General features: G+C 54.1%; 6 protein-coding genes across 6 annotated transcripts; 3 read left to right on the forward strand and 3 right to left on the reverse strand.

Moving 5' to 3' along the window:
- Positions 1–66: 66 nt before the first annotated feature.
- Positions 67–1,946, reverse strand: GCG54_00008034 (Tyrosyl-DNA phosphodiesterase 1; the record flags this gene model as incomplete). Its single annotated transcript, XM_045408006.1, has 3 exons — positions 67–479; positions 538–1,303; positions 1,362–1,946. The coding sequence occupies 3 exons, from the start codon at positions 1,944–1,946 to the stop codon at positions 67–69; spliced, it is 1,764 nt and encodes a 587-aa protein (XP_045265678.1).
- A 380-nt stretch (positions 1,947–2,326) lies between these two features.
- On the reverse strand, positions 2,327–4,894 carry GCG54_00008035 (uncharacterized protein; the record flags this gene model as incomplete). Its single annotated transcript, XM_045408007.1, has 3 exons — positions 2,327–3,676; positions 3,747–4,416; positions 4,470–4,894. 3 exons carry the CDS (start codon positions 4,892–4,894, stop codon positions 2,327–2,329), a joined length of 2,445 nt encoding a protein of 814 aa, XP_045265679.1.
- A 1,210-nt stretch (positions 4,895–6,104) lies between these two features.
- On the forward strand, positions 6,105–8,514 carry GCG54_00008036 (uncharacterized protein; the record flags this gene model as incomplete). The annotated part of the gene is made up of 3 exons (XM_045408008.1): positions 6,105–6,295; positions 6,373–8,107; positions 8,167–8,514. 3 exons carry the CDS (start codon positions 6,105–6,107, stop codon positions 8,512–8,514), a joined length of 2,274 nt encoding a protein of 757 aa, XP_045265680.1.
- Positions 8,515–9,213: 699 nt separating this feature from the next.
- GCG54_00008037 (Phospholipase D1) lies at positions 9,214–12,368 on the reverse strand (the record flags this gene model as incomplete). The annotated part of the gene is made up of 10 exons (XM_045408009.1): positions 9,214–10,533; positions 10,586–10,688; positions 10,741–11,022; positions 11,079–11,178; positions 11,234–11,353; positions 11,404–11,427; positions 11,491–11,761; positions 11,847–11,857; positions 11,911–12,084; positions 12,152–12,368. 10 exons carry the CDS (start codon positions 12,366–12,368, stop codon positions 9,214–9,216), a joined length of 2,622 nt encoding a protein of 873 aa, XP_045265681.1.
- A 2,127-nt stretch (positions 12,369–14,495) lies between these two features.
- Positions 14,496–15,119, forward strand: GCG54_00008038 (uncharacterized protein; the record flags this gene model as incomplete). Its single annotated transcript, XM_045408010.1, has 2 exons — positions 14,496–14,912; positions 14,967–15,119. 2 exons carry the CDS (start codon positions 14,496–14,498, stop codon positions 15,117–15,119), a joined length of 570 nt encoding a protein of 189 aa, XP_045265682.1.
- Positions 15,120–15,906: 787 nt separating this feature from the next.
- Positions 15,907–16,532, forward strand: GCG54_00008039 (Beta-carbonic anhydrase 1; the record flags this gene model as incomplete). The annotated part of the gene is made up of 3 exons (XM_045408011.1): positions 15,907–16,086; positions 16,145–16,296; positions 16,352–16,532. 3 exons carry the CDS (start codon positions 15,907–15,909, stop codon positions 16,530–16,532), a joined length of 513 nt encoding a protein of 170 aa, XP_045265683.1.
- Between the last annotated feature and the right edge of the window lie 302 nt (positions 16,533–16,834).

A 16,834-nucleotide genomic window follows, 5' to 3' on the forward strand; every position in this document is an offset into this window, starting at 1 on the left:
ACCACATGTCCCTTGACAGACAACCGCACCCTCCGTTCGCATGTGAAAGTGTGCTGCGCCGCCCATTTATGTTACTCCCCAAACCCTTCCCATGTTGTCTGGTTCTGCATGGGCCATCGTTGCGACCCAAGGTATCTCGTCGTTTGCGTAATGCTGAAGTGGTAGGTTGTAAGGTATGCGAACCCCTACAACTGGGTCGCTTCCTTCGGTGTTGTTCGAGGGCAAATCCGTCTGGAACGTGCTCACCATTGTCGCTTTTTCGGCCATCATCTCAGGCCATACCAAGACGCCGATCTCCCACGAAGCAATTCTAACCTCCTGCGAAGCTCCTGCCGCCTCGCCCCATGCCTGCTTTGAAATGTTGGCCGACGTGACGAGCGCCCAGTCGATTGACTTCTCACCATACCGGATGTATGTCTTGATATGCGGTGCTGCTCGCTTCCTGCCAGCCTCTCTCACGGTCGCTGTTTCAGGCAATGCTACTACCTTGTCAGTCGTGTGGTTGATCAAGCTCGATGAGCACAACACCATCCTCACCTTTTCCGTTGGGGGCATCGTTTGCCCAGTGGCAGAAGAAAGGATGCAGGTAGGCTAGTTGCTTCGCCTGCTGTTGGGACTGGATCTTGGTGTGAATTGACCCACCAGATGCATAGCCGTCCAAGCTTCTCCTGATCTCGTCTGCCGTCGGAAACACAACCTTGAATGTTGGCTTGGTCTTGGTTGGGCGCTTGTCGCTGGATTCAGAGAGAGGGTTGAAAAGACACTTCTGAATCCAATTGTCGGTGGCTCCCAGAGTAGCAATGGACGAGATCTGGACCACAACCTCCGACTTGCCGTCTTGGACAGGAACATGGTGAAGTACGTGCTTTAAGGCGGGCCAACCCCATAATGTTTGAGAGGTGTCATGTATTGAATGGCGGCCCGGCACGCTTGCGATGAGTGCAGCCTTCACGCTTGAGAAGTCATACTGGCTCAGCTTGTCGACGAGATCCCTGAGCGTGGGTCTCCGAACATTGTAAGCTTTCAAATAACTCAAGAGGTCGTGCTTGAATCTCTGGCCGGTCCCGATAGCATCTTCGCAGGACGGACTGTCCTTTTCTTTCAGCAAGCGAAGAAGAGGCGACATCCAGACGGCGTTTGTCATGTTGGTCCAGTCCTTGGCGATCATGTTGGCGGTGTGTATGACGACCTGCGCCGAATCATCATGGCGGACCAGTATCATCATTTTGGAATGGTGCGTGCCAAACATCTCTGGCATATAGGCACCGTGAAGCTCTACGTTGCTGTATTCTGAGGCTTCTTCCTGGGCCAAACATGAGCAAGTGTGCCGCTATCGGCGTTGGAATCTTTCATGGACTTACTTGAAGAGCCAAGCGGTTTGGGTCTTCTCTTTTCCAGAAGCCATGGACCACGTGGACTTTGACGAGACTCTTGGTGTCCTCGTCGAAGTGACTCATTAGAAAATGGATATCATGCAGGTAGTTGAACTCCCAGCACTCAGCGATCAAGGGGTCTCCGAGGATGTCTTTGAGGGCAACTGCATCTCGATTCGCTGATTCCGGAAGGTCCCGGATCCAAGTCAGCCGGAATGGAGATTTGATGCGCTGGCCACCATCGTTCTTCTTGCGAGGAGGACTGATCGGTCTGCACAGAGATCGCGGCCCTTCTGCCTGCGTCGACGTTTCCGACTCCTCGTCGTCGTCACATATGCGGGCTCTTTTCGCGGGCCGCTCCATCTCGAGCAGCCAATAAACGACGCTTGTTGGGAGTGGCCTCGTTGATGTGCAATGAGCAGTTCTGTCGCCAATGTTGAATCGTGGACGAATGCCTTTTGACGGGAGGAGGGAAGAGAAAGGTGGAATCAACAGCGGTTGCTTTTGCCAAAAGCAGCGAGACGCTGGGGCTTGGGCTGGTGCGTTGAACACCGCGCCTGCCTGCAGACCCATTTACGTGCCTGTAGACACCTTACCTGCATCAAATAACTGTCTGGACAGATTCGAATCCTGTTTTCCAACAAAAAAAAAACTGACTGCTAGAAAGACGAAATGAAACTTGCATCATGTGCTCTTTAATATTTGAGGCTTGGAGCTTCACACTCAGTGTAAGTCATGATACCTTGGGTTCCCCATGAAGTGGCATCAGAAGCAGTGGCGCAGGGTTCCAGGGGCGAAACCTTCCCCCCGTAGAGCCACTGTGCTACATGCCGACCTTTCCCAGTAAACTACCGAAGGTGCCTGGAGGTAGCGCTCCGCGCAGGACAACGCGACGCAACATTTAACCATCCCCATCTCATCGTTCAGTTACGACACTGACACAATCAATCGACTCAAGAAAACCCCTCTATGGCACCGGTTGACAGAACCGTGTTCATGTATGCCAGATTGCTCTCAAACGTCCGGTTGTCGTCACCGTCGCAGGCGGCTTTCGGCCCGCCAATCTTGGAGATGGCATCGTCTTCGACCGAATTGACGTGGTCTTTCGTCCTAAACAGCCCCAAATTTCGTTCCTGAATTTCCTGCAGAAGCTGTTTGAAAAGGAGAAACTCGTCATATGCTGGCACTGTATCTCCTGGCTGGCGCATGGCTTCCTCGCCGAGCATTCTGGCCATCAAAATCTTCATCGGCGGGTCACCTGCGACGTTTGGCTGGTTTGGACTTAGACCCCTTGTGCAGGCATCCCTAAGAATCTCAATGACATCCAGCCCTGCACTCTGAGCCGCCAAGTGCAAGATACCAGACCCGTTACTATCGATCGCATCATACCTCGCTCCTCTCTCCAATAAAAGCTCCAACAGGGCGGCGTTTCGCCACAGTATAGCGTCGTGGATGGGTGTTCGACCTTCGTAACCTGCCTGCTTCGAGGGAAGGTCGATATCCATGCCATTATTCACGAGCAAGTCCAACGACCGTTCCCAATTGCGTCTCCTGAGATCGTTTCGCTCAACATTGCATGCTCCACGAGCAAACCATGACAGAGGAGTTTCCCAGTTCAGGTTCGTCTGAACAATGGTGTCACATCCATGTTCCAGTAGAATTTTAATCATGTCGGGGTTGTTGAAAGCGAATATGATGGGAGTCTCCCCTCTGGGCCCAATGTGATTTTGAACTCTAGCATGCGCATTTGCCCCAGCTTTCAGGAGTGCCGCAGCCATTCTGATCGAGCCGGGCGGCTCGTAGTGGGCAGCGTAGTGAAGAGGTGTCCAACCTCCCCGCGTTCTCACTTCCAAGCCAGCGCCTCGGCTACGGAGGACCTCAAACGAGTCGTAGTCGTTCAAGAAGATTGCCCAGTGCAGTGGAGACCATCCGATATCGTCAAGGCAATCTATGTCGGAAGGAGCCTGTGTAATTGCATCTGGTAGAGGAATCGGAACTACTCCGAGTACAGAATCGTGTATGAGCGTTGATTTTCCTCCTTGTCGGTCTTCTCCACGTGCAAGTTGCTCAATCATATAGCGATGGTCTGGATCGAACGTGGAAAGATGGTCTTGCTTCGATGCGGAGTAGAGAACTATACGTGCCCGCTTAGGCACGGTCCTAAGTAACAGTGAGAACTGGGCTCTTTGAGTTGCTTGGCGCATTTGGTGAACATACCATCCTGTCATGTTTCGAGTGCTCCTCGACCAGCCATGATCGAGAAGAAACTTGGCGACCTCCAGATTTACGTTTCGAAGTGAGATCTGGAAAGATGCCAAGAGTCAACAACAGACGAAATAAAGATAATCATAGAGTCTTAGCGTGTCAGCCTACCATGAGAAGTGAGTTACCAGTTTCATCGACGTCTGTTGGCAGTACGGTTGAGTTTGAGATGCCTCGTTTGATCCAATCTATGTCGGAGTTGTAGACCGCTGACAGCATCTGCACACTCGGCACTACCCTGGGAACTTGCAAATACAAGCTCGACCCCAATCCAGTGAGACTTCCCCAAGAGGTCGTGAGAAAAACGGCCCTAGATACGAACCATTTCGGAAAGACGTAGATGAGTCGCAGAGAGGAATGATTACGGCAACCTAAATCATCGCATTTCCGGGGCATCAATAAGGGCATGTCGTTATACTCGAAGAACAACGATCCTAGCACTGACCGTACCCAGGTTGGTGTCCAAACCGACGAAGGTAAATGACACTGGCACTTGCAATATGGTGGGCAAACCTGTCGGAGTGAGGCGTGTATAGATATCGATGACAGGGGCTCGTCGACTCCGGCATTCGGCCTCTGTCCATGAGGAGTGGATGGCAGTGATGGCTCTGCGCTCGTGGCCTCAGCGGCTAACATCCGATGAAGTGAAGCGCATACGTCATTATTCTTGCTCTGCGTCTCTCGAAGCACAGCGTTGCCCGCCTCGATTCTGTCGCTCATCGTTTCGAAGCAGGCACTGAATGCTTGTTGTCCGTCTAGCACGACTTTTGTTTGCCGTGTACTGTGCAACATCAGCAAGCCCGAAGCTACATAGTCCGACGTGAATCAAGTCACCTTTGCGACGACACAAGAGCAATGAAACGCAACATCAAGCTCTGCTTGGTTTTGCTCGCTTTCGCCCGAAGCCTAGCGACGTTGTCCCTCTCACGCAGCTCTCCAACCATGTCTACATGCCGGTCTGATTTTTGGAGGCGTCCGCAAAGGGCTTCTAGTTCATGAACTATCAAGACGAAGTCGTCTTCCAAGGTCTGTATTGTAGCAGTAGTGATGCCAGGGACGGCTGCATTTTTGTTGTCGTCGTTTTCCATCTCTTGGAGAGAAGTTTTGACTTGCTCGGCGACTGCCTGAAGGTCTGTGAGCTCATTGCTGAGGTCGCAGAAGTCCGCTGGAATCTGTCGCATGGAGGAAAAGAACTTGACTCCCACAGCGAGGGCCTGAACTAGAGCGATCACGCTCGTCGTGATCGAAAGGGGATCCATGCTAAATTAGTTGAGCAGAGATTTGAGGTTCACATCAGCCGCATGGTTCAAGATGTGCGGGATAACGAAGGGCTGCGAGGAGAACGACCTGCATATCAGCTGAGCATCTGGGCGAATCATTTACTCCTTGGCAGAGCAGCCATATTGAGCGTATAAGTATGGAGGCGGTGCAGCTCACAGGCAACTGTCAGTCAACACGGCGAACGGCCTTATCTGAACCCTCTCAACGAGGCCGCGACAGAGAGTTAGGCCTGACTTGACCAAATGTTGCTGGAGTTGAGCAATGAGACTCATATGAGTTGTCACCCTCTCACTCATGCTAGCCTTATGTAATCCGGGGTCACTGAGAGTTTTCCACTCCAACCCCTGGCTGGAGTGGTGGTTGACGATCCGCACGTGTCCAGGAAAGCAAGACTTTAGACTTTTCCTTGTTCACGAATTCGCTTTCCGCTGCGGGCGGGTGGCAATCTGGATGGAGAACCTGCTTTTGCTATTCTTATCGCAATGTGTGGAGCCTTGCCCTCAATGATATTGCAGGGTGCTTGCGGGGCCTCTGAGTGGCGGAATCGAGGGCGAGACCAGGCAGACAGCTGGCACCATGCGCTCCCAGCTCCGCGTGCGCTCACATAACGCTGCTGAAGGTAACCGTGATTGCCTCATCTCTCAGGCAGCCCTTGTCCTTGTTAAGTCCCGGTCCTGCAGACTGCCTGCGCAACGGCTGGCTGGCTGGCTGGCTGGACCACGCTACCCGCAGAATCTTGACACACGGTCTTTCTCCTGACCTGCCAGCCCAGGCCTGTCACTTCCATCGGCTTTGTTGGCTCCTCCCCCTTTGCCAAAGCACCACCACTACCACCACCCTTTTTTTCCTCCTTCGACGCCGCTGGACGAATTCGGGAGGTTTGAGCTCAAAGACGAACGAAGGGAAGATCGATTTAATTCGTCTTCTGTCTTCCCCCCCGACCGCTCAATCTCCATGACCTCGACTACTCAATAGGTTTACCTAGACCCTTTTTGTGACCCCTCGACCATCACATCACGACACGATCCGATCGATCCACTCTCCTCCTTCCCTCCACGACGCCTGCGCAACCAAGCGCATCCTCAATCGATCGCGTCCCTCTCCTCATTTTTCGCCGCATCTTCCAGCTTCGCGACTTCTCTTCTCTCGAACCGCTTCGCACCCGCGCGGTGCAACCTCGTCGCCGCCATGAGGTTATCTCCTTTATTCCTATTCCTCGGCTCGTCCCTGCTCGGCGGAGTCCAAGCAGCAGCGAAAGAGGATGATCGCGAGAACACCTACTTCAATTCGATGAAGGTGCCTCCAATACTCGAGCTGACCCCCGATACTTTCGACAAAGAAGTCAAGTCGTCGCAGTTCATGCTTATCAAGCACTACAGGTATGCTTGCTTGCTTGCCACCCCGGTCGACGCCGACGACTGCCTAGCCGCGCGATAGCTGACTGACCATCTTCCAGCCCTTACTGCCCGCATTGCATAGATTATGCGCCCATCTTCCAGACGCTGTACGAATTTTACTACACTTCAAAACCCGAGACCGAGGATAAGTCTTTCACGGAATTCTACGACTTCCGCTTCGCCACAGTCAACTGCGTGGCATACTTTGACCTTTGCGCTTCCCACAATGTTCAATCGTACCCCAGCACCATCCTCTACAAGAATGGCGAGGTCGCCGAACTGATCAAGGGCGTCAAGGAAATCGATCAAGTCAGCCCCATCCTTGAAAAGTACTTGGAAGCTGCCAAGCCTGGATCGAGACCCCGAAGCCTCAGCCTCCCTGAAGCTGGCGACAAGTACTCTCCCGACAAGGAGCCTGGCAAGGCCGATGACTCTAAGAAAGCTGCGGACGACAAGACCGACGCCAAAGCTGATTCTAAGGCTCCCGCAAAGGCCGATGAGAAGACCGACGCCAAGGCGCCACCTAAGGAACAGACCCCGCCGAAGGCTCCTCCTGCGAAGGATGAGAAGGCCACCGAGGCCAAGGGCGATGCGAAGGCCGATTCCAAGGCCGATCCCAAGGCCGATCCCAAGGCAGACGCAAAGCCGGATGCCGTGAAGGCGGAGACCAAGCCTAGCACCACTGCAGAGAAGGCTGTCGCGACTCCTACGAAGGCCATTGTCAAGAAGCCCACTGTTACCCCCAACAAGGAGGGTATTTCCGTGCCTCTTACCGCGGAGAAGTTCCAAACTCTTGTCACCATGACCCAGGATCCTTGGTTCGTCAAGTTCTACGCACCGTGGTGCCACCATTGCCAGGCCATGGCGCCTAACTGGCAGCAACTGGCCAAGGAGATGAAGGGAAAGCTGAACATTGGAGAAGTGAATTGCGATGTCGAGTCCAGGCTTTGCAAGGATGTTCGCCTCCGTGGCTATCCCACCATACTCTTCTTCAAGGGTGGTGAGCGTGTCGAGTACGACGGGCTTAGAGGCCTCGGCGACTTCGTGCACTACGCCGAGAAAGCTATCGATATCTGCGACGGCGTTCAGGACGTGGATGCTGAATCCCTGCAGGTCCTCGAGGAGAAGGAGGAGGTCATCTTCATCTACTTCTACGACCATGCTACTACCAGCGAGGACTTCATGGCGCTCGAGCGCCTGCCTCTCAGCTTGATCGGCAAGGCTAAGCTCGTGAAGACCCAAGATCCCGTTCTCTTCGCCCGCTATAAGATTACCACCTGGCCCCGCCTTCTCGTTTCCAGGGAAGGTCGCCCAACGTACTACCAGCCGCTTACCCCCAAGGAGATGCGCGATGTCCACGGCGTTTTGAACTGGATGAAGTCGGTCTGGCTGCCAATTGTTCCTGAGATGACGGCCTCCAATGCCCGCGAGATCATGGATGGCAAGATCGTCGTCCTCGGTATCGTCAACAGAGAGGACCAGGAAGGCTTCCTGAGAGCCAAGCGCGAGTTGAAGAGCGCCGCCAACGAGTGGATGGACAAGCAGATTCTTCTGTTCCAGCATGAACGACAAGAGCTCCGTGATGCCAAGCAGCTCCGAATTGACGAGGCTGACGATCGCGGTGACCAACGTGCCTTGCGCCAAGCCAAGGCCATTCGCATCAATATGGACAAGTCCGACCGCAAGCAAGTTGGCTTCGCTTGGGTTGACGCCGTTTTCTGGCAGAGATGGATTCGTACCACTTACGGTATTGACACCAAGGATGGAGATCGTGTCATCATTAATGATGAGGACGTAAGTCTTTCCCCATGATACGCTCACCTGGCAAACAGGCAAACTAACTACATGGACAGAACCGCCGATACTGGGACACTACCATCACTGGCAACAACATTCTTCTGTCGAGGACGTCGATCCTGGAGACCATTAACAAGGTCATCACTTCGCCGCCCAAGATCAAGCCCAAGCTCACTATCTCAAGCTTTGAGAAGATCTTCTTCGATATGCGCGTCACCTTTGTTGAGCACCCGTACCTGACTATGGGATGTATTCTCGGCTTGGCTCTTGGTGCTGCCTCCTGGTTCCGCGGCCGTGTCCGCAGGGGCCGCGGTGGCCACTTCCGCCTGGAGGAGTCTTGGGGGAACAAGGAGCTGATGAAGGAGGGCCTGCTGGGACCCAACGGTAACGGCAAGGTGGACTAGAAGCCCGACGCGCACGAAGAGGGCCTGAGAAGGGCTGAGGAGTTTAGGCACCTCCCCAAACGGGAGTGTCTTCGAAAGTTGGACTAATGGAAAGCCATGAATGAGGCTATGACTATTTGGGCTCGACTAAAGGGCGTGCATGTGCACATTATGCACGCACGTTTCCGGGGACAGGATGAAGAAAAAGAAAACCTGAAGCATTGCGATGCCTACTCACGGAGTTGAAGGGGACAATTTTATGTTTTTCCTTGCTTTCTTTGTCTCTGAGGGAACTGTGGTGCAGGGCAGGAGGTCTGTATAATACTCTTTGTTTTGGTGGAAAATGCAATGCCCTGCACGCCATTTGACAGATTATACATTGTTTTATTCCAGTTACAACACGTCATTAAGATGAAACTCTTGGGCTAAGGGGACACGTGGACTGAGTGCAGGTCAGAGGAACATGCCTTGATGTAGACGAGGTCAACTTCATCACATACATGAGAAGAAGCCCAAGACGGTGTCAACTGTCATTCAATATCCATTGGTAACGAATCTGTCTGTTTCCTCGCCAGGATGGTGTCCATGTGTTTTCCTGCCCTAAAGCCTTTACTTGTTTCTTACCCTTTTCTTCTTTTTCTAAATCCAGAAGTCCTCCCTGTGTGTAGGTGTGTGTTTCCTGCTTGCACCATCCACTAGGTTTTACACGCCACTGCCACTTTATGTGTAGAGCTCATCAGTGAAGCTGTTCAGAGACAGACCCTCCTTGGCAATGTCATCCACGTCCACGAGGAAGTCAAGAGGCATCTCGACAATGTTGCCGCGCACACGGTTGAGCCAGTCCTTGACTTCCCGAACACCGCCGGGGAACTCTTCCTTGACGACGTGGCCGTACTCGACCTTGCCAGCGTTGTCGCCCTCGCCCTCGCCCTCGCCCTCCTTTTTGGCCCCGGGGATGATGAAGTGCCGGGAGAAGAACTCGTCGTAGTCCTTCCAGGTCCGCACATGGTCGTTGGGCACGTTATGGAAGACCTTGGAAAAGACCTCGGTGTTTGTGCGCGCCGTGCCCTCCCACAGGTTCCAGAACTCGCGCGACATGGGGTCCTGCACCAGGCGGTCGGCGGGGGAGCCCCAGTCGTACACGTTCGGGCCGCGCTCGACGGACGTCCAGTTATCGTCGGGCCGGTCCCAGCGCTGGTCGGGCAGCAGACCGAGGTGCTTGCGGAAGATCTGGCGGCGGAGGGATGCGGCGAACTTGGAAGCTGTGTAGGGACGGCCGGCCATCTCGGACTCGACGGGTGTGGGGTCCTCGATGATGACGGCGATCTCGGAGTCGTGTGTGCCGAGCTGAGAGCGATCGTTGAGGTTGGCGGAGCCGACGATGACGAGGTTGTCGTCGGCGATAAGGAGCTTGGAGTGGATGTAGAGCTCCTCGCTGACGAAGGCGTCCATCTCGGCTTCCGGCTCGCCCTGCCAGGGAACGCTGTGCAGATCCGGACCGGCGTCCATGTAGCAGGACGAGACGGTGTCCCAGGTGTGGTCGCCGACGCGGGAGGCGGCCTGCTGGTAGCGGTCGTACTGGGTGTTGCGCCCGCCCCAGCTGGCACCGGTGCCTTCGCCACGGGGCTCGTAGCCAGCACCGACGGCATCGTCATGCTCACGGCGGGCGTCCTCGTACGACACCCCGCTCTCGCGCTCAGCGCGGGACATATCGGAGGACACGTTGATGCGGTCGTAGTTGCGGAGGTTGTAGAAGCGGATATACCGGCCAGGGTCGTCAATACCGCCCTCGTTGCGAAGGGATTCCATGATACTGTGTCCGCCGCGGCTGATGGAGTTGTATTGGAACTCCATGATGGCGCGGGTGCCCAGTGCGTCGTCCGCCTTGAGATCGCCGGCGAAGGCGGGAACGGCGGGCATGTTGACAATGACCTTGAACTCCTCGCCGTTTCGGTGGGCGCGGAGGATACGGTCGACGATGGCGCGGCCGATCTTGTTGGTGACGGGGTGCTGCTTGTCGCTAGTGGCAGTGATGAAGAACTTGTCTCCGTTAGGAGCGGTATCGGTTTCAACAGAGGGGAGGTTTACTTACCTGATTCTCCATGTAGACAAAATGTTGAGCCCTGGTGATGGCGTCAATATAGGCATTGGCGATGGAGTGCTCGGTGGGATGACCGGAAGACCACTTGGTACAGCTACTCTTCATTAGTGATTGCATCTGAGACAGACAAGTGGACGCCAAATTACCTGCGAGTGAGCTGAATATTGGCTGACTGATCACCCCGGTCTTGACGCAGAGGTCTGCCATCATTCTCGGGCTGGTCGTCGCTGACCATCAAATGGCTCATGCCTCGGTTGATGCGGTCTCCGAGATCACCGAAAAGATGGCCTGCCTGGTGACCAGCGCCGCCGAAGAAACCACCGCCCTGGCCGTCCTCGGCAATTCTTCCCGACTCCTGGCTGAAGCCGTCGATTCTGCCATACTTCCCAGGGTTCTTCTTGGTGTACTTGTCATCAAAGATGAAGTTCCTACATCCAAGTCAGATAAAGTGTTGCTGCCGCCGAGGAATGCAGAATGAACCAACCATCTGTCGACAAAGTGTTCCGACAAGCTTTGAACGATGGGACCACTCAAGCTGATGGCAACATCAGACCAGCCCATTCGTGAACTCTTGGTGCGGTCGACTAGCGAATGAGTGAGTATGTGTTTCGAGTGTACAGGCCGGAAATGTTGACTGACGCTTGTTCTGCTCCCAGTTATCAACGTCGGCAAAGTCATAGACACGCGCGTTGTTGTAATCTTGGCCAGGGAAGACGATGGCATCCAAGTTGCCGGGATGAGCGTCCGCAATGGGATGACCTGTACGTGTGTCAGAGCGGCGCTTAATACCATTCCCAATTCAAACTCACTGTTGGTATCCCATCTGCCGAAGCCTGAAATCTGGTTAGCGGAGTTCTCATCTTGATTCAACGACTCAACCGCTGCTCATCACTTACACATATCCAAACCTCCCATGAAAGCGATTTTGTTATCGATGAGGCAGAGCTTCTCGTGGTGGGCCCAGAATAGGACGACGCCGTCGGTGGCGGTACCGTAGATGGTCTTCAGGGCATCACCAGAGAAAGTGGATAGCTTGAACGTGCTCAAGGAGAGGTTTGAGAAGTTCTCGCCAATCTCGCTGTTGAGGTCGTATCCAGTGGGAACATGGTCAGGGTGTCGAAACACGCCGATGTTGGGATGAAGGCTTTCCAGGTAGGTCCTTGTGTGCTTGAGAAGACATCAGCATGAGTCAAGTATCGATGGTGTTCATGGATGAAGCTTTGGTTGCATGTGTGCATCGACATGGACTTACAGATGACTTCACTATCGAGCTAGTTAGCTTGGTGAGACGGGTTCTGACATGTATGAATACTCACAGGTCAGTGCAGCCTCGACTTCCTTGTAGACAATGATGTTGACCTTGACACCTCGCTCAGCAGCAGCCTTGAGCAGGTTGTCGAGACGGTATCGTTCATTGGCAGAAGGGGGCCGGCGCAGGTAGAGCTCCGGGCTCAACCACCAATCCAGAATGTAGATGCTCTCGCGGGCCTCTACATAGCGACACGGTCAGTGGCAGTCAATAGTGCCGGCAGGATGCTCATGTGTGTGTGTTCTTACGCTCAATGGCCTCGGAAACGGCCCAGAAATAAGAGCATCCGTCGACATACCACTTGGCGTTGCCGGTGGTCTGCGCAGCAAAGGACTGGAATCGGTTTCCAGTGTGGGCATCGGAATGATGCTCCTCGCAGGAGTGACCGGAGTGAGTGTGCGCGTGCCTCTCTTCCCCAAAGAGGGCTTCGACGCCCCGCTCCACCTTGCGGAAGATGCGATCCATGAAGGCGGGGAGCTGCTGTAGTGAGACGGGATGAGGTCGTGATCGAGACCGATTAGGTCAAATTGAGGATGTGGTACAGGCGAGCGAGTGCACGGGAAGAGGACGGCTGCTGCCACGGAGTGAAGAGATAGTGGTGCTGTTGGCTAAGCTTTTGAGGAGGGGAACCGGGAGTTGAAGTTGACGATGAAACAGGGTCTGGAGAGCGACGTCAGAGGGGCAGCTCCCAATTAAGCTGCATGTGAAGCAAATAGGTACGAGGGGCAAGCGGCGGGAGCTGAGGCAACCTACTACCACCACCACCAATGGAAGCCGGAAGCTTGGGTACATAGATCCAGGTACCTACATCGGATTTACCTCATGTTGTTGCGGTGAAGGGGAGGTGAGACGACACCTCTCGGATGGCCCGTGTGTCCGGGGCTCCCGCGAGTGGATTGATACGGGAGGTTCCCATTGCGCCGAGTTGTGATAGCCTATGGGAAAGGCCATCTTCAAGAGGGTTGCAAGGGTGAGGTGGGCAAACCTGATTTGTCTGTAACATGTGTCCTTCAGCAGTTTGACCGCTGGGGAAGAGGGGAATCCATGGAGGGGCTGACGCTAGGTGAGGTAGACTATTCGCAGACTGGTGGGTGGGTAGAGAGAGAGAGAGAGAGAGAGAGAGAGAGAGAGAGAGAGAGATGCAGATGTTTGTTTATTCGTCAACAAGAGCTTATTCGTCAACAAGAGCACTGTGCATGCATGCATGGTTGGCTGCTTTGGCATGATGCCTCATCTCTGCCAAGGACCGCAACTATCCGTACCTTACACCGGTTGAGATCTGGCAGACGCCGGGCAAGGTCTCAGCTGCCGGGCTAGTCTTGAGAAAGACCAAAGGAAGAACGGCTGTATGCTGAGGCCCGATACGCCGCGTCAGTCATGTCAGGGATCGCTACGAGTTGTCGGCTGATAGCATGGCAAACTCTCTAGTGCATGCAGGTTTGTCGTCTTTTGATACCTATTTCCTTTTAGTTCCATAATTAAGACTTACTTCGCTACCTACCTAGGTGAGGTAGGTCAGGTAAGGAAATTACAGACACCTGCCTAGGTATTTGCGAGTACAGTTGCAGCGCGGCGACAGCGTCCGAGGTCGGGTGCTTCAGGCCCTGGGCGGCACACCACGACGGCTTGCAGCCAGGTACCTTACCTTGGGTGACTGACTGACCTATGCTGCGGGGCAAGCCCGCTCCAGGTCCCTGCCGGCGTGCGGTGCCGTGCGTGTCATTTGCGCCGGGAATTCCCTCGCAGCCGGCGGGCTGGGCGAGCTTGGGGCCAATCCAATACCTACCTACCTTCAGGTACGAAGAGACGGCAGACCACTGACCAGCGCCAATTCAGCCTTTAATTGAGACTTCTGGAACGGAACTGCGAAGTGCAGGAAAGCTTCCATGACCACAAAAGTCCCTTCTGCAGACGGACCTGAGCATTTCGTATAAAACATCTGCCCGTTTCTCAATTACATCAATTGACTCATACGCGGTCCCCACCCCGGAGCAACCTGAGCCAACCTACCTACCTTGCCTTACCTTGCCTTACCTTGCCTAAGGTAGATACACTGGGTAGCTTGTTTTGTCACACCTTCCTGTCTCGTGCCATCTTTCTCACCTGAGAGAGACACAGACAGAGACAAGCTGAGGTGAGCTTTTCTGTCAGGCACTCACTCACTCGCTTCCCCCTCACTTGTCAAAGATCCCCCTCACTGTTTTACAACTCCGCCGCTGTATGCCCCGAAAGCCCTTTCTAGACGACCTTACTTCTCTGGATTCCCACATTCAAGATTGCCAGAGGCCCCCGTTTCTGATATATTCTGGTCCAGTTCAGCTGTTGTCCAACACCGTATCCCTTAACCGGGTTTGGTGGGCGTCCAGTTCCCCAACTTCGCGCCGGGGTCAGAACACGCATACCCTCGCACCGTTCCTGCGCTGTCGATCTCTGTCAGCTTTTGACTGCTGGTCGAGTTGCACAATAACCCAAGATTACAAGGGCGACATCGCATTGGAAACCGGCCAGCGTGTCTCTAGCCGAATTACAAGGCAGACGGCGAATATCCAGCCCCCGAACTCGTCCCTCAGAGCCCGAGAAAACCCTGCGACAATGTCCTCAAGCTCGGGAACCCCCTACTTATTTTCGCCCGCAGACCACAGCCATCTGATTCCGTATCTTGCAGCCCTCCATGCATCGTGCATCAGCCATGACCGGACTCTGGCCACATTCTTGCCGCCTCTGTCCCATGAGAAATTGCTGGGTTATTGGAAGGAGCGCATTGCAGAGGTCAGTGGAGGCACTCGCATGATGCTCATTCTCCTCGACGAGTCTGAGCCAGGAACAAAGCCCAAGGGGACAGAGCTCATGGGCGTTGTCATGCTCTGGATGCCATATTCTGAGACAGGTCCTTTCCGCGGTTTTGTCGAGAAGCTTCTCATCAGCCCAAAGTTCCGTCAGCGCGGCGGTGCTAGGATGCTGATCGGTGCTTTGGAAGGCGAGTCCATCAGGAGGGGACGGACGCTATTGGTATGAGCCACTCTGCACCCAGTTATCCGACACTATTGCTGACAATCTGCGCAGATGCTTGATACGGAGGCCGGCAGCACAGCTGAGGAAGTATGCAGAAAGTTCGGCTACATCGAGGTTGGCAGGATTCCCAACTTCGGCATCAGCCCTGCGGTTCCACGACAGCTCAAGGATGAAGTCTTTTTCTACAAGGCGCTTCAGTCTTAGTGAACGTAGTCTGTTCTCGTCCACGGCGTTGGGTGAAGAGGAGTTATTCTAGATATTAGGACATTGTTGAGGCGACTCAAAATTCGTCATAATTCCATGGGCCAAAGACGGGATTTGAAATACACTGGCTTTCAGAATTATCCTGTCTCACCTTCGACTTGATTGAATCCCGATGGACTACTTTGCTGACTGGCTGCAACTTGCGGGAAACAAATTGGAAATACTCGGTGACTGGCCGGGAAGATACATCTCGCCCTCTCTGCATTTGACCATCGATGCGACTGCATCTGTTCATGCAGCTTTGACAGCCTCTCTGAAGAACGACTTAGCCAAAAACCCCCCGCCAGATCGGAGACAGCTTACATATCCAAGTCTGTAACGCCAATCGGCGACGCTGGCAACCCCACTCCGAAGCTGAGCTTTTGGAGCAGACCTCACCTTCCCCAGCCGGGACTGAGCCGTTCTTTGGGATGCGGGGACGGCGAAGCTCGTTGGCTCGATAGCTGTGATATTCACAGAGCCCGAGATCACGCAATCCATCCACAATCAGATACCACCGGCATCACGGGCGGTATTTCTGCTGTAGATAGGACGTCTCGGGTGAGAGGGGAGGCTGGAGACAAATGGATATATCTAGCCAAGAGATCTCCCACTTCTGACAATGCCGAGACAGCTGTTAGCTACTTAAGAGCCGCCGTTTCCCTCAACTCGCAACTCGCAACTGCATCTGTCCTTCTCTGTCATTTTATTACACACAACCTGTGCCTTACACGTTGATCGTTCCACAATGTCCGCTATCCAGAAGAACGTCGAAGCCGCATCTGAAAGCTACTCTTCCGGCTTCACCAAGGGGCATTTGGCGTTGCCTCCGGCCAAGAAGTATCTAGTCCTGACTTGCATGGATGCTAGAATTGACCCGGCGCGGGCTTTTAGTATCGAGCTAGGCGATGCGCATGTCATTCGCAATGTGAGGGCTCAAATCTGGTAACGTTGACTGGTCGGCAGCTAAATGTTGAGACCAACAGGCCGGCGCATCTGCCGTAGATGCGCTTCGCAGCATTGTCATCTCTCAGCAACTTCTCGGCACGCATGAGATCGTGCTCGTAAAGCACACTGGCTGCGGGATGCTGACTTTCAAGAACGAGGACGCCTACGCACTCGTTGACCAGAATTTAGGGTTCGTACCTTGAAGCCACGGCCAACCAGGCCTTTCTCCGCTGACATGCATGTAGAGCTGGAGCGTCTGCCGAGCTCAAGGCTCGCAGTCTCGACTTTCTGCCATTTTCTGATCTGGAGGAGGCTGTCAAGAAAGACATTGACTATATCAAGGGGACTGAGCTTGTCCCACAAAGCGTGGCGCTGAGCGGCTGGATCTACGAGGTTGAGACGGGCAAGACGAAGCGCGTTGTTTGAAGCTAGACAAGCGAGCGGAGAAGCGGTCTGATTTGGGCAGCGGGAGGGCGTATTAGTGAGGTGTTTATTTGGGGGGGTGCAGAGGCGGTGTCAACAATTTTGGTCGGGTTTTCTGTTGAAGTAGCTCAGATGTTGATGCTAATGGAAGTCATCGAAACTTTGGTTGGCCTTGTCGAATCGCGAGCCCACGTACTGGTGAAGCAGTCAAGTAGGTAACCTAAGCTGCTGCACATTAACAGTGTCCGGAAAGTCCCACCCTGCCGTTGGCTCCCGTCCTTCAGTGTTCTTACCTGAGTTTTTCT

This window comes from Colletotrichum gloeosporioides (genome assembly GCF_011800055.1).
Source record: "Colletotrichum gloeosporioides strain Lc1 chromosome Unknown consensus_35, whole genome shotgun sequence".
In the NCBI taxonomy this organism is placed as follows: domain Eukaryota; kingdom Fungi; phylum Ascomycota; class Sordariomycetes; order Glomerellales; family Glomerellaceae; genus Colletotrichum; species Colletotrichum gloeosporioides.